Source organism: Oncorhynchus kisutch, linkage group LG25 (genome assembly GCF_002021735.2).
Source record: "Oncorhynchus kisutch isolate 150728-3 linkage group LG25, Okis_V2, whole genome shotgun sequence".
Taxonomy (NCBI): Eukaryota; Metazoa; Chordata; class Actinopteri; order Salmoniformes; family Salmonidae; genus Oncorhynchus; species Oncorhynchus kisutch.
The window spans coordinates 35,128,945-35,144,441 of record NC_034198.2 but is presented as its reverse complement, the minus strand read 5'-3'; the positions used below and the strand labels follow the sequence as shown (position 1 = coordinate 35,144,441).

The window sequence follows — 15,497 nt, the reverse complement described above, 5'->3', positions numbered from 1 at the left end:
CAAACATTTCTATAGAAAAGCCAACAAAGGTTTTCACTCCTTTTTGATGTGATTTGTGTTGTGCTGTTGGTGGTAGATGCACTTGACTCAGAAGCCCTGCGCACCAAGTGTTGCTGTTTCATCTGTCTGAGAAGACAAACCGCCTACCCAGCGAACTGGGAGACATGTCGCATAATCGAGTGCTGCCTACTGTGCTGGCCGTTGGATAGCTCAAATCACCATGCCTACAGCTTCCACGACCAGCTAAATTTGATACTAGCCAACGTGAGATTTCATAATTGTAAAACCTTGACCAGAGAGAGATTGTCAAAGAATACAACAAAGAGCTGCTGTTTGAGTTTGTCTTTAATATTTTATTGTTTTTAGTCAACACTATTATAAAAACGTGCTTCTCCCTACTCCCCCTCACACTGCAGCAGCAATGAATGAGTAGCCAAGTCCATCGATGGCCCTGCGTTGTTATTAGTATTAGCAGCTGGTCATGTCTATTTTTAATACCTAGGAATATTTCACTTTCTCTGGTCATAAGAACAACATGAATTTGTGCAATGCGACTCTTTTTTCGCAATCGGGTAGAAGACATGTTCCCTCTCTCTGGTCAGTCTACCAGAGGAAAGGAAGGAGAGAGCAGGGATCCTCTGCTGCTCTCTCCCTGAGAATAACAATATTGGCAGGCCAGGCATATAGCCAATATGTGATAATGTATTAGGCCAAAAAACCTCATTCCTTACAGAAGTATTTTTGTTAGGTTCATGTTACGTTTAAGTCACGTCTTGAAACAATTCTGAGCGTTAGATCTCAGCTCGCTTTTTGACTACTAAAGTGACCTTGAACAGGTTCTAAGTAGTGAGAACGCCCGGCAGCCATTTTGAAAAGTCATCTTCAGACGTGTTTTACATTTCTTCAAATGTAGTTTTGTAATAGACCAAATCAACCAAATCAACCAAACAAGAAAACTGTGTTTGAAAAAAAGGTGACGTTTTTGCTGTGAGCCAATGGTGTAACCTAGGTAACCACAGGCGGGCTGCGATGTTCTATCTAATACCGACTGGGACTATGGCCAGCCAGCTAGTCCTCCACCCCCAACTCCAGTTTAATCATTCACTTCAACAAGGCCACTGTGTGTACGTTTGGAGAGAGATAGTAGACATGGAAGTCTATCATTTCCTTAATCCTTCCTAGTCAATTTCTACTGAACTAATCTATGACCAAATGACAGAAGGATTCACAGGAATCTGCCCGACAAGCGTTTTTCTAAGGATATAGTGTGTGTGTGTGTGTGTGTACCTGTGAGGTGGGCCTCAGTAGGAATGACGTTGCAGCTCTTGAAGAAGGCTTCTGCTTCACGATCCACCACCAGTAGACTGGTCTCATCTCCCCCGGCCTTGATGGCTGCTACGACCTCACTGTGCTGCATCCCTACTACCGACATACTGTTAACCTGGTTAGAGAGAGAGAGACTGTTAACCTGGTTAGAGACAGACAGACTGTTAACCTGGTTAGAGACAGACAGACTGTTAACCTGGTTAGAGACAGACAGACTGTTAACCTGGTTAGAGACAGACAGACTGTTAACCTGGTTAGAGACAGACAGACTGTTAACCTGGTTAGAGACAGACAGACTGTTAACCTGGTTAGAGACAGACAGACTGTTAACCTGGTTAGAGACAGACAGACTGTTAACCTGGTTAGAGACAGACAGACTGTTAACCTGGTTAGAGACAGACAGACTGTTAACCTGGTTAGAGACAGACAGACTGTTAACCTGGTTAGAGACAGACAGACTGTTAACCTGGTTAGAGACAGACAGACTGTTAACCTGGTTAGAGACAGACAGACTGTTAACCTGGTTAGAGACAGACAGACTGTTAACCTGGTTAGAGACAGACAGACTGTTAACCTGGTTAGAGACAGACAGACTGTTAACCTGGTTAGAGACAGACAGACTGTTAACCTGGTTAGAGACAGACAGACTGTTAACCTGGTTAGAGACAGACAGACTGTTAACCTGGTTAGAGACAGACAGACTGTTAACCTGGTTAGAGACAGACATGCTGTTAACCTGGTTAGAGACAGACATGCTGTTAACCTGGTTAGAGACAGACATGCTGTTAACCTGGTTAGAGACAGACATGCTGTTAACCTGGTTAGAGAGACATGCTGTTAACCTGGTTAGAGACAGAGAGAAAGAGAGAGAGACAGAAAGTTTTTAAAAAGTACAGCTGTCCAGTACATTCACCATGACAGAGAACAGTGAGACAATGTAGTTGTTATGGGTGGTCATCTATTGGAAGTTTAAACTGAATTAAACGCTTAGGGCCGCTGTAGGAAGCACCCTAGTAGGAACTACCCACTGCTATAGGACCCAGTGCTGCCTGTTGAATTCCAACAGGAGAAAGTCAGAGGTGGGAATATCGTTTAGAATCAATTCAATCTCTCAGACTTCCATAGTGATCACACAATACAGCAGAGCCCTGATAGACTATCGCTGATCCCAGTCTGTGTGTACGCCATACCTAAGAACGGTAGCTCACAAACGTTTCCCTGGTTAGTAGAAAGCATTAGACTTACAGCCTTGACCTTTGTCAGACACTGTTTGAAGTCAGTGTAATTGGAGTGTAATTCAAGTCAGAGACAGACAGTGGTCGTATTACGACATGGGGACCAAGGACCCGAAAAACAACGGTATCAAGGACTGTTTCCCCTTCACACTAACACAACTGGCCTTGAAAAACCCTCTGTTTTTGTGTCTCTCGCTCTCTCCCTCCCCCCGCACACAAAGTCACTTCCCAACAGTGCATTACCTAATCCCAGTACTGATTACCATTCCCACTCTGCCACTGATGTAATGAGATTACAACACACACATTCATCCTCAAGGCCAGCACAACTGTCTGATTGTCATATCGATGCCTTACATACAAGAGAAGACATGTCTGTACAAGTTGATAAAAGGTGAAGACAAATAGTACCAGAAGAATATTGCACTGCATTGCTAATATGGTTCAGGGATGAGAGCAGGGATGTGCTGCTGAGTAGTTGGCTTTATAAAAGCGTCCTGTACAGATTCTCTGTTTGTACAGTAAAGATATACGTACCTGTACTATCTTGTCCTGCGGTTTGAGGCCAGCCTTGTCAGCAGGAGATTCCTCGTCCACAGCTCTAATGTACTGGCCCGGTTTAGACTTCTCACTGTGCAAGTTGAAGCCATAGCCCGTCACACCCTTCTTCATCGAGCACAGACGAGGACGCAGCTCTGCCTTCGAGTCCTACAGAGAAAACAGATCTTGTTAAGCACATCTCTATACCTAGAGAGAGTGAGACAGCAAGAGAGAGAGACAGAGAGATAAAGCATGTCTAGTTCAGCACATATCTACACTGTTACATGGAGAGAGCAGATCTATACCTCTACAAAGAGCAAAATAGCAGATTGTGCTAATTGTTCTCTTTGTGATGAGCAAACTCCACATTTAAAGCAACAGTTGACCTGGAATGGTTATAAAAAAATGTAGTTAAAATACCATTAGTGTGACAGAGATCAAGACAGACTGGATTCTAGCGTTCAACAACCATCTGAAGACCAAGAGAGAAATAGGCAAGGTTCCTGTTCTCAATGAATTAGAGAACACTCCGTGACAGGTTTACACCAGAGACAGGGAGCTGGGACAATTAAAACGTCGCCCCGTGTCGTTTTATTAGTGCAAATGTGGAACATAGACGGCTAGCAAGGGAAAACGGACATGAAGCTATTGGACCTAGTGCACTGCTGTTACTAAATACTCACCAAGCAAGCATAATTTAGTTTCTTTAAGAACACTATAGCTCTTCCAAGTAGGGTTGCCAACAGTTCGTATTAGCCGGGATGTCCTTTATATTGGGCTAAATTGGTGCCGTTTTTTTTCATCCAAACACAGTATAGCGTAAATACGCCAATTCCTGCAAAGTCATTTCTGTTGTTGTTGGTCGGTTTGGCATATCAAGGAAATATGGATAAATCTGCAAAAAAGACAAGAAAAAATATATACTGCAGCTACAACAAACAACGGAAAGCAAAAAAAGACGTGGGTTCAGCCCGTCAGTGGTGACTCGACAAAAGCTGTCTGTACTTTATGCGGTCGGGTATTCTCACTTGGCCATGGAGGGGAGAGTAACCACAGAAATGCACAAGAAGGCCACGCTAGCTAAAAAAGGTGCTAGCAATATTGGTGCATTTTTCGTGACGAAGGTGAGCCCGTGTATTTCTCAGTTGCCAGTGATGCCTCAAACAAGGGAATCAGAATTTTTTTTCCAGTGTGTGTGAGATATTTATCTGTCTGATGGAGTGTGTGAAATTCTGCGACATGTTTGCACACGGTGGCTCGCTCTTCAATCCAGCTGTCGACCGTCTCCTGCAAAACTGGCCAGCTCTTACGTCATACTTCAGGTCCCTTGGGGAGACCTGTCCTGTGGCACTGAAGAGTCTTTTTTAGTATGAAGAAAAAACAGAAGCTGCCGAGATTTATGTGATTTTTCCACAACGTAGGGTGTGTTTCAGCTTCAAGTCACAGATGTTTACGAGGAAGTCAAAAAGTTTAAAATGAAGATGCTTCAGCGGAAACAGGACAGCTTTTTTTGGATACAAAACCAAGCAGCTGATGGACAAACAATTGTCAGCAAAGGTCCAAGCAGCAACAGGACTTTGAGGGTCTATGACACTGTCATTACATACATTGACAAGTAGTTTGATTACTCATCCAGAAAATGTAATGGTGGAACTGAAACCAGTCGACCTCTGAGGAGCTCTCCTTCACTGACCTGGAGCGGGGTAGTGGTTGCCCTCAAAATGACAGAGACAGTCATACTGACCAACTCTGAAGAGTTTTGTGTTAGCCGGGAGGAAATACAGAAAGCCAGACAGGATACCACAAAATACACCAGTGAGAAGTGGGTGGCAGTTTTCCAAAACCTAGGGAAAGCCAACTTTATCAACATGTTCAGGATTGTCTCATTTGTCCTCAGTGTGTGACTCAAAAAACAGATGCAGCACAGAGCTGATCAAAGTGAACTTCAAAATATCTGAACTGTGACTTGTCATGGAAGGACTTCTCTCTGGCTATGCAACAGGACTGCTTGACTCAGTCTAGAGCAGCAAAAATATCCATGGAAGAAGTAGACTTGGAGTGATTCATGCCTCTCTTTTCCTCTTTTGCATTTGAAATGTTTTGTCAGCTGTCAAGTTCCAATCTGAGATTTCTTTGATAATTTATTTTGAGGTTTGTTTACATAATGATACAGTTTTAGTAAAGCTATAGGCTAAACGGAATATAAGAATGTTTTTCCTTTCCAATTAAATATACACTTTCACACAACACCATACCCACACCGCCGTGGCACCGTGCACTGGCACGCCACCTTTTGGCCCTTATTTGGTAGTGAGAAAGTTGGCAACCCTACCTCCAAGCTCCATACTTGCTTCTACATACTATAGTTCTATGAATATGAACAGTAGGATAATACTGTATCTAAGAGGAGCAGTTCAGACTCCAGGCTGTGATTGTAAAATAGACTTGTTCTTAATTGACCTGCCTGGTAAAATAAATATTAAAAAAACACCTGTGTGGCTTGGGTTGTGTGCGAGCGTCCGTTAAACTCTGTCAAGTCAGTGACAAGGCTTGCTAGAGAGTCTAGCTGGGCTCTGGACTGGTGTTCAATGTAACAGACTAATCCAGGAGTGGTCATACGCTAGACTAAGCATTTAATCCCACTAGAGGTGGAGACAGGCTAACAGCTACATAGGGGTGCAGTAGCAGAAAAGGGAATGATGTTAACAGCACAGCCAGAGAGAGGTTGCAAACCTAACCTCCATGTTGGCACCAACCAAACCCTCTATGCAAAACATTCTCATTCAGAACCAGAATGCAATTGTTCTTGGAACTTTTGATACCAATATGTCATCCATTAGAATTCTAAGTTAGCAGAATTCTCTAAATGTATATGGCTGTGCTATGGTTCAACACTAATGAGAATAGCAGGGGAAGACAGGAAATGTACATGTATTGCGCCAGGTTGAGGACAAAACATTTTGGGGAAGGACCAAAAAAAACACCCTGATTGGTGTTAAATCCCATTTCAATCATAACTAATGGAACAGATAAGATGCTGTAAAGGTGGAGAGACTATGACTGGTGGATATATAGAGGCCTATCTATTTTGCATACAACAGTAATGATAGAGAACAATCATATAAAAAGTAATCCTCCTCCACTGATAAAAAGGGCTGTTCCAGAGATTGTTGCTCTGTAATCGTTAGTCACCTGTTAATAATTATCTGTTACCAACCTTAAGAGCAACCTTTGCATCCTGAACGTCCACCCATGTGATGCGTCTCCCTGCTGTAGAAAACTTGCTTGCAGAAAATAAACCCAGTTTAAATGATTCATATCCTTCCTCCCAAATGACACCCTATTCATTATGGGCCCTGGTCACAAGTAGTGCACTATATTGGAAATAGGGGTCAGTTTGAGAGTCAACCACAGAATATGATTGGTTTAATATCCTAAATGGTCAGTGCAGAGTTGTTTCTGGCTGGGATGAACATGGAAGGACATTATTGAGCGTTTCATTGATTCACACATGGCTTCATAACCATTGACTGTTGAGGAAGACCAACACAGGCCGTATGACAGCTTCAGTACTGAATGGTACAACAAAACGATTACAACTCACAGTACAAAGGATGGAGGGCAGGACAATCTCACATTCCTGACTGTCAAGTGTCAACATGAATATGTCACCAGTAATGATGTCAGACAAACATGATTTTGAATGTGGGAGATAAATAGTATGCACACGGACACCACACACAGAGAGAGAAGAAAGCACTGAGGGCCATCTAAGGTATCCAGTTAATACAAGCACAACAGAGAGAGAACCAGCCTATGAACCAGAAGGAGAAGAGAGAACCAGCCTATGAACCAGAAGGAGAAGAGAGAACCAGCCTATGAACCAGAAGGAGAAGAGAGAACCAGAAGGAGAAGAGAGAACCAGAAGGAGAAGAGAGAACCAGAAGGAGAAGAGAGAACCAGAAGGAGAAGAGAGAACCAGAAGGAGAAGAGAGAACCAGAAGGAGAAGAGAGAACCAGAAGGAGAAGAGAGAACCAGAAGGAGAAGAGAGAACCAGCCTATGAACCAGAAGGAGAAGAGAGAACCAGCCCGACACAGGAGGAGAGCAATGATATACCTCCCACCCCCTCACACATCCTGCTGGTGTCCGTCACTACGCCCATGTCCAGCTCCAATCCCAGGTCGTCCTCGGGGGGGACTGGGAGGCCAGGCAGGCTGACAATGAGAAGCTTTGTCCTGGGGAGATGGAGAGGCCTGAACCCCAGATCCCCAGCCGCTGTCACAGCAGAAATCTGCACTCAAAACACTACGAGGGTGGTTTCCTCAGCCAGCTGCAGCCACAGCAAAGACTCTCAATCTCTGATAGACAAGCGGTTGTAAATGGATTGATATTTTGGGGGTGATTTGAGCGGTTTGTTTTGAGCTTTGGCAACACTAGTAGTGCCGACTTAAACTGCACAGCTCAAAACTGCACAGCTCAAAGCATCCAAAACAAGCGCTTGTCTATTAAAGTTCTCATTCAGCTTCAAGTATTTTGTTGAAGCTTAAAATGCAGCAGAGTTACAGAGCAGTGAGCTCTAAGCACTCAACCCACCAGCAGCAGCAGCAGCAGACGGTCACTCGTCTCACTACAGTACATCCAAAATGGCACCCTATTCCCTATATAGTGCCATAGGGCTCTGGTCAAAAGTAGTCCAGTATATAGGGAATAGGGTGGCATTTGGGACAGATCCCCGTCTCTCCCTCTGTATTTGTCCAGGCTGTCATGCGGTTTGCTGAAGATGAGACTGGAACGGAGTAAATAGGCATTTTAACATCATAGAATTTAGCCAGTGGTAACTTGTGGAATAAATACAGGCTGGAATGAAGTTTTAATTCCATTTGAAATGCATTTTATTATTTTGGAACTTTTGTGAGTGTAATGTTTACTGTGTGCATTCAGGATTAGACCCAACCCTTGAATAAGAAGAACATACCTACAAATCTACCACACGTTAAGGGTGTGTGAGTGTTACACTGCCAGAAGGAGAACCATTCTCCCTCTCCCCCATTGGAAACACATTCACTTGCTTTGGCAATGTTAACTAGATAATAAACAAGTGAAATCAACAACAAAAACAGTAAAAAACATTACTCACAAAAGTTCCAAAAGAATAAAAGACATTTAAAATGTCATTGTATTTTTATTTTTTTTATTTTTTTTATTTCACCTTTATTTAACCAGGTAGGCTAGTTGAGAACAAGTTCTCATTTGCAACTGCGACCTGGCCAAGATAAAGCATAGCAGTGTGAGCATACAACAAAGAGTTACACATGGAGTAAACAATTAACAAGTCAATAACACAGTAGAAAACGAAGGGGGGGTCTGTATACAATGTGTGCAAAAGGCATGAGGAGGTAGGCAAATAATTACAATTTTGCAGATTAACACTGGAGTGATAAAAGATCAGATGGTCATGTACAGGTAGAGATATTGGTGTGCAGAAAAGTAAATAAATAGAAACAGTACGGGGATGAGGTAGGTGAAAAGGGTGGGCTATTTACCAATAGACTATGTACAGCTGCAGCGATCGGTTAGCTGCTCAGATAGCTGATGTTTGAAGTTGGTGAGGGAGATAAAAGTCTCCAACTTCAGCGATTTTTGCAATTCGTTCCAGTCACAGGCAGCAGAGTACTGGAACGAAAGGCGGCCAAATGAGGTGTTGGCTTTAGGGATGATCAGTGAGATACACCTGCTGGAGCGCGTGCTACGGATGGGTGTTGCCATCGTGACCAGTGAGCTGAGATAAGGCGGAGCTTTACCTAGCATAGACTTGTAGATGACCTGGAGCCAGTGGGTCTGGCGACGAATATGTAGCGAGGGCCAGCCGACTAGAGCATACAAGTCGCAGTGGTGGGTGGTATAAGGTGCTTTAGTGACAAAACGGATGGCACTGTGATAGACTGCATCCAGTTTGCTGAGTAGAGTGTTGGAAGCCATTTTGTAGATGACATCGCCGAAGTCGAGGATCGGTAGGATAGTCAGTTTTACTAGGGTAAGCTTGGCGGCTTGAGTGAAGGAGGCTTTGTTGCGGAATAGAAAGCCGACTCTTGATTTGATTTTCGATTGGAGATGTTTGATATGAGTCTGGAAGGAGAGTTTGCAGTCTAGCCAGACACCTAGGTACTTATAGACGTCCACATATTCTAGGTCGGAACCATCCAGGGTGGTGATGCTAGTCGGGCATGCAGGTGCAGGCAGCGACCGGTTGAAAAGCATGCATTTGGTTTTACTAGCGTTTAAGAGCAGTTGGAGGCCACGGAAGGAGTGTTGTATGGCATTGAAGCTTGTTTGGAGGTTAGATAGCACAGTGTCCAAAGACGGGCCGAAAGTATATAGAATGGTGTCGTCTGCGTAGAGGTGGATCAGGGAATCGCCCGCAGCAAGAGCAACATCATTGATATACACAGAGAAAAGAGTCGGCCCGAGAATTGAACCCTGTGGCACCCCCATAGAGACTGCCAGAGGACCGGACAGCATGCCCTCCGATTTGACACACTGAACTCTGTCTGCAAAGTAATTGGTGAACCAGGCAAGGCAGTCATCCGAAAAACCGAGGCTACTGAGTCTGCCGATAAGAATATGGTGATTGACAGAGTCGAAAGCCTTGGCGAGGTCGATGAAGACGGCTGCACAGTACTGTATGTGCAAATAGTTAAAGTACAAAAAGGAAAATAAGTCAACAAGTGGCAACAGGTCACAAATCTTGTTGCTGTGATTGCACACGGTGGTATTTCACCCATTCGATATGGGAGTTAATGAAAATTGGATTTGTTTTCAAATTATTATACTTTTTTAAGGGGTGGATCGGCTTTAATATTGCGGACGTCCCTTTTTCAGGACCCGGTCTTTCAAAGATACATTTGTAAAAATCCAAATAACTTCACAGATCTTCATTGTAAAGAGTTTAATCACTGTTTCCCATGCTTGTTCAATGAACCATGAACAATTAATGAACATGCACCTGTGGAACAGTCGTTAAGACACTAACAGCTTACAGATGGTAGGCAATTAAGGTCACAGTTATGAAAACTTAGGACACTAAAAAGAGGCCTTACTCTGAAAAACACCAAAAGAAAGATGCCCAGGGTCCCTGCTCATCTGTGTGGACGTGCCTTAGGCATGCTGCAAGTAGGCATGAGGACTGCAGATGTGGCCAGGTCAATAAATTGCAATGTCCGTACTGTGAGAAACCTAAGATAGCGCTACAGGGAGACAGGACGGATGGCTGAGAGAGGCTGGACTGAGGGCTTGTAGGCCTGTTGTAAGGCAGGTCCTCACCAGACATCACCGGCAACAACGTCGCCTATGGGCACAAACCCACTGTCTCCGGACCAGACAAGACTGGCAAAAAGTGCTCTTCACTGACGAGTCGCGGTTTTGTCTCACCAGGGGTGATGGTCGGATTCGCATTTATCGTAGAAGGAATGAGTGTTACACCAAGGCCTGTTCTCTGGAGCGGGATCAATTTGGAGGTGGAGGGTCTGTCATGGTCTGGGGCTGTGTGTCACAGCATCATCGGACTGAGCTTGTTGAGATTGCCTGCAATGACAATGTTGTGTGTTACAGGGAAGACATCCTCCTCCCTCATGTGGTACCCTTCCTGCAGGGTCATCCTGACATGACCCTCCAGCATGACAATTCCACCAGCCATACTGCTCGTTCTGTGCGTGATTTCCTGCAAGACAGGAATGTCAGTGTTCTGCCACGGCCAGCAAAATGCCCGGATCTCAATCCCATTGAGCACGTCTGGGACCTGTTGGATCAGAGGGTGAGGGCTAGGGCCATTCCCCCCAGAAATGTCTGGGAACTTGCAGGTGCCTTGGTGGAAGAGTGGGATAACATCTCACAGCAAGAACTGGCAAATCTGGTGCAGTCCATGAGGAGATGCACTGCAGTACTTAATGCAGTGGCCACACCAGATACTGCAGATATACTGCAGATATTACATTACTGCAGATATTATTATTCAATTTCTGTTAGTCACATGTCTGAAACTTGTTCAGTTTATGTTTCAGTTGAATCTTGTGTTAATACAAATATTTACACATTTGCTGTCCTGGGGCTATGTGGGGTCTGTTTGTGTTTGTGGACAGAGCCCCAGGACCAGCTTGCTTAGGGGACTCCTCTCCATGTTCATCTTTCTGTGGGTGTTGGCTTTGTTATGGAAGGTTTGGGAATCACTTCCTTTTAGGTGGTTGTAAAATTTAAAACGGCTCTTTTCTGGATTTTGATCATTAGTGGGTATCGGCCTAATTCTGCTCTGCATGCATGATTTGATTTTTTATGTTGTACACAGGGGATATTTTTCAAAATTCTGCATGAAGTCTCAATTTGAGATGCAGTCTCGATCTGTCCCATTGTGTGTTTTCTTCCCTTGTCTCAGCTCGTTCACAGCTTTGTGGAAGTTAACGTGGCGCTGCTGTTTAGGCCAAGGCATGTATAGTTGTGTGCTCTAGAGCAACGGTGTCTAGATGGAATTTGTATCTCGCTCCCTCAACCGCAGAGCAAATACTGGGTAAGGTAGTAAGACCTACTGCAAACAGGAAGTCTTGGAGGCTGTCAAAATGACAACCTCAATTCCCTTATTGTGGCACGGAGTCTTCATAATACTAATGGGCGTGTGCACACGCAACTGCCTTATCCTTACTAATAAAGATTAGCATATCTGCATACCACCGCCTAGCTTACATGTGGAAACTAAAAGCCTGTAAAAACTGGACTTTCTTTTGCACATAACATTCCTTGGTCCTGCATCTCAAAGGTTAATGTTTTTACAGCTCCCTACAGAAAGATTGTGATATCCAAATTGGTAGTTACAGTCTTGTCCCATCGCCGCATCTCCCGTACAGACTCGGTAGAGGAGAAGGTTGAGAGCCATGCGTTATCCAAAACACGATCCTGCCAAGCCACACTGCATCTTGACACACTGCTTGCTTTACCCGGAAGCCAGCCGCACCAATGGCGACCCCCACAACTGGTGACCCCCACAATGAGTCATTAGAGCACAATGGGACAAGGACATCCCGGCCGGCCAAACCCTCCCCTAATCCAGACAACCCTGGGTCCATTAATGTGCGCTGCCTCATGGGTCACTCGGTCGCAGCCAGCTGAGACAAAGCCCGGGATCGAACCCGGGTCTGTAAGTGACGACTCAGGAGACCCCCCTCAATTAAGTTTCTATGTGAGAATTACAAAAACAATCAGAGATGCCAAAAATATTTTCCACTCCTGCTTCCTTGGAATGGTCCTGGTGGCTAAGGCTTGTGGTCCTCTTTGGGGGATTCTACAGTTTAATGTGTCTTTATCACGGTACCATTGTTGAAGAAGAGATGGATATCTAGTGGCATTCGATAGTAAACCAAAACATTTAGTCCATCCTTGAGGAATGAGGGTGTTTTATTGGAGTGTGAAATTAAAAATATATATTTCACCCTTATTTTACCAGTTAAGAGTTTGTGTGAAACCCTTGAACTTAGAGCTGCACTTTTGTCTTGCACAGCCACCTAGAGAAAATCATCAACTAACTGGAGAAACAGCTAGCGCTGCAAATTCAATCAGATCTGTCAACACAGGACAGGCTGAAGAGAGATGGGCTGATAGCAGTAGACTAGTTACAGGGTCAAGTTAAGACACAGGTTTCATCCCAAATGGCATCCTATTCCCTATATAGTGCACTACTTCTAACTAGGGCCCATAGGGCACTGTGTAGGTAACAGAGTGCCATTTGGGGGTCACCCATAGGAAGATCCTAGCTTCACCAACAATATTGCAACACACTGGATGAACACAGTAACTAGACACAGCAGTCGGTCATCCAAAAACACCTTATCTGACAGCACCTGATAACATCTCATTATTAAGCAATGATTGGACCGGTGTTTGAACATGAATAGTGAGTCAGCATCAACGCATCTGACGGGCGGACAGACAGATGGGTGTGGTAGGTATGGAGGACTGGCTGTGTATGCGTGTGTGTCAATCCTTTTTTAGATAGGAGGGGCATGGAATAATGGTTGATTGAATGTCAACAGAGCAGTGCTGTTGGTTATAGAGGGGCCTTTCACCTCTGCTCTGGTCAAAAGTTACAACATAACGCAACAAACAAGAACACCCCATGGCTGAGCTACATGACCACAACATTACCATGGCATCACATCAGTCTCCCTCTCTGACACCAAGACTGAAGTTTACCAGAGAAACAGGCTTTTGTGAAAGAACTCCATATAGACACGTTTTATTATATGATAGACACATAATAATAATATGAACTGCCATCAACTACATCTTCCTTTAAGGTTTTTGTTTAGAACCATCTTCCCTTGTCTTCCTTTGTCATGACTCATTTCTGATCTGCTTACCCGCACAGTCGGAGAGTTGTGTTCTCTGACACAATATAAATGACTTCCATCTCCTCCGTCTACCAACCAGCAGAACAAACACTAGCTGTCTCACATCTTTTCTTTCCTGTTCTGGTTGTTCTAGTCTGGTACTGTCGGTGACAGTGCTGTCTGGCCTGGCGCCATGGCAACACACAGGATGTGGTTTCCTCAGATAGACTGATGATACAGCACCACCCTAAACCTCAGATACCGGTAGCTACATGGCTCTTCATGAACTAATTGTCTTTATACAGGGTTCTGAGTTGGCTTCCAACCTGTAGAGAATATAATGAAGATGGACTGTCCAGACTACCGTTTGAGTGGTCAGATACAGCATGGTAAGGCTTACACCATGGCCTAACCTACTGTGCTCTCTACTGGGCCTGGAATCTCTGAAGAGCTATGCCAGCACACCACAGGCCTCTTTACACACACACACACACAGTGTAGAAGCTCAACTTAGCTGTGTTAGTTCTGCATGATTACAGAGGAGGAGCATACAGAGCCTGAAGCTCAGAGACAAAGCATCGCTCATAACAGAGAATCAATTCACTCACACAAGGCCCCACTCACAATTACATGTAGAAGTTGAATGCAGTTCTCAACCCTGTCATGTTATCAGAAGTCCTTTTTCCAGGTTTGTTCACAGGGTTTTTTCCCAGCTGTTTAAGATCTCACAGCCTCATCACCATTAAATGGATGTGTTAAAACTGCTGTATTCACGGTCTTTATCTCTAGTAGAGGGAGAACCAGTCAGACAGCCTGGGTTAATGGAAGGGTCTTAAAATGGAGGGCCTCAACGTTTAATAACAACACACACACACACCATTACACAAATCAATGAGTAATACAATCACATGATATGAGGTCGTTATATGAGTAACCCAACAACAACCTGGGAGGAAAGCGTCGAGCTTGGGCTGGGCGATAAATCAATAATTATCGAGGTAATTACTTCACACAATAACGATATAAAAACGTATAGATTCATTTTCGATAATGTCGATATAGAATAATTAGGTACAGCAGTCCATTTCACCTCTGACGCAGCAGGAACGTGCGGAGAAGTGACACTACGCACGTGGAGAGGTACACGCCAACTAAAAACCACTTAGCACCTCGAGTGATGGAGGAGCCATTATTAACCAGGAAATGAGTAATGGAGGAGCTATTATTAACCACAAAATGAGTGATGTGGGCGAAAACAGTGGCAGTGATAGCTTCCAGCAAATAAATTATTCATGAAAATGGTTAAACTGTTTCAGTAATTTGGAAGCGGTTTGGCTTTTTGAAGTCCGACAAAGAGCAGAACAATGCTCGGTGTAAAATTTTGGCTACGACAGGTGGCTACAAAGTCTGGTAATAAGACAAACCCTTTTCAACATCTGAAGCAAAAATCACACTTTGGAACATGCAGGAAGTTTCAGTTTGAGCCACGGTGTTGATCAACGCCCCTCAAGCACCAGCCAATCTAGGGATGTTGCCCGAGCAGTCAACACAGAGTTTATGCCCTACAAGCAAACATCAAAAAGACAAAAGACATCACAAATGCTATTATGCATTGCATTGCTAAGGACATGCTACCAAATAGCACAGTCAAAAAGGAAGGTTTCAAGAGGCTTATCAATTTCATTGACCCCAGGTACGTACTCCCTGGCCGCATGGAACAATTTTCCTTAAAGTACACTTGTGTAGCTCACATAATACATTTTTTATTTAACTAGGCAAGTCAGTTAATAACTTCTTATTTACAATGACGGCCTATCGGGGAACACTGGGTTAACTGCCTTGTTTTACCTTGTCAGCTCGGGGATTCGATCTAGCAACCTTTCGGTTACTGGCCCAACACTAACCACTAGGCTACGTGCCTAGTGGTTTGTTCAGGCATTAGGCAATCTTGAGTCTGAAGCAGATATGCACCTTTTAAACATTATTTGATTAATATCATGATAACTATCGTTATCGAATGAAAA

At 44.1% G+C, this 15,497-nt stretch overlaps 1 protein-coding gene across 1 annotated transcript in view; it reads right to left on the bottom strand.

Moving 5' to 3' along the window:
- LOC109889426 (Na(+)/H(+) exchange regulatory cofactor NHE-RF1) overlaps positions 1-15,497 on the bottom strand; it is a 32,017-nt gene that overhangs the window by 5,487 nt on the left and 11,033 nt on the right. Inside the window, exons 2-3 of the mRNA XM_020480846.2 lie at positions 3,099-3,269; positions 1,288-1,441 (exon numbers count right to left, since the gene is read on the bottom strand). Coding sequence (XP_020336435.1) covers positions 1,288-1,441; positions 3,099-3,269 — 325 coding nt within the window. The remainder of the gene's footprint in view (positions 1-1,287; positions 1,442-3,098; positions 3,270-15,497) is intronic.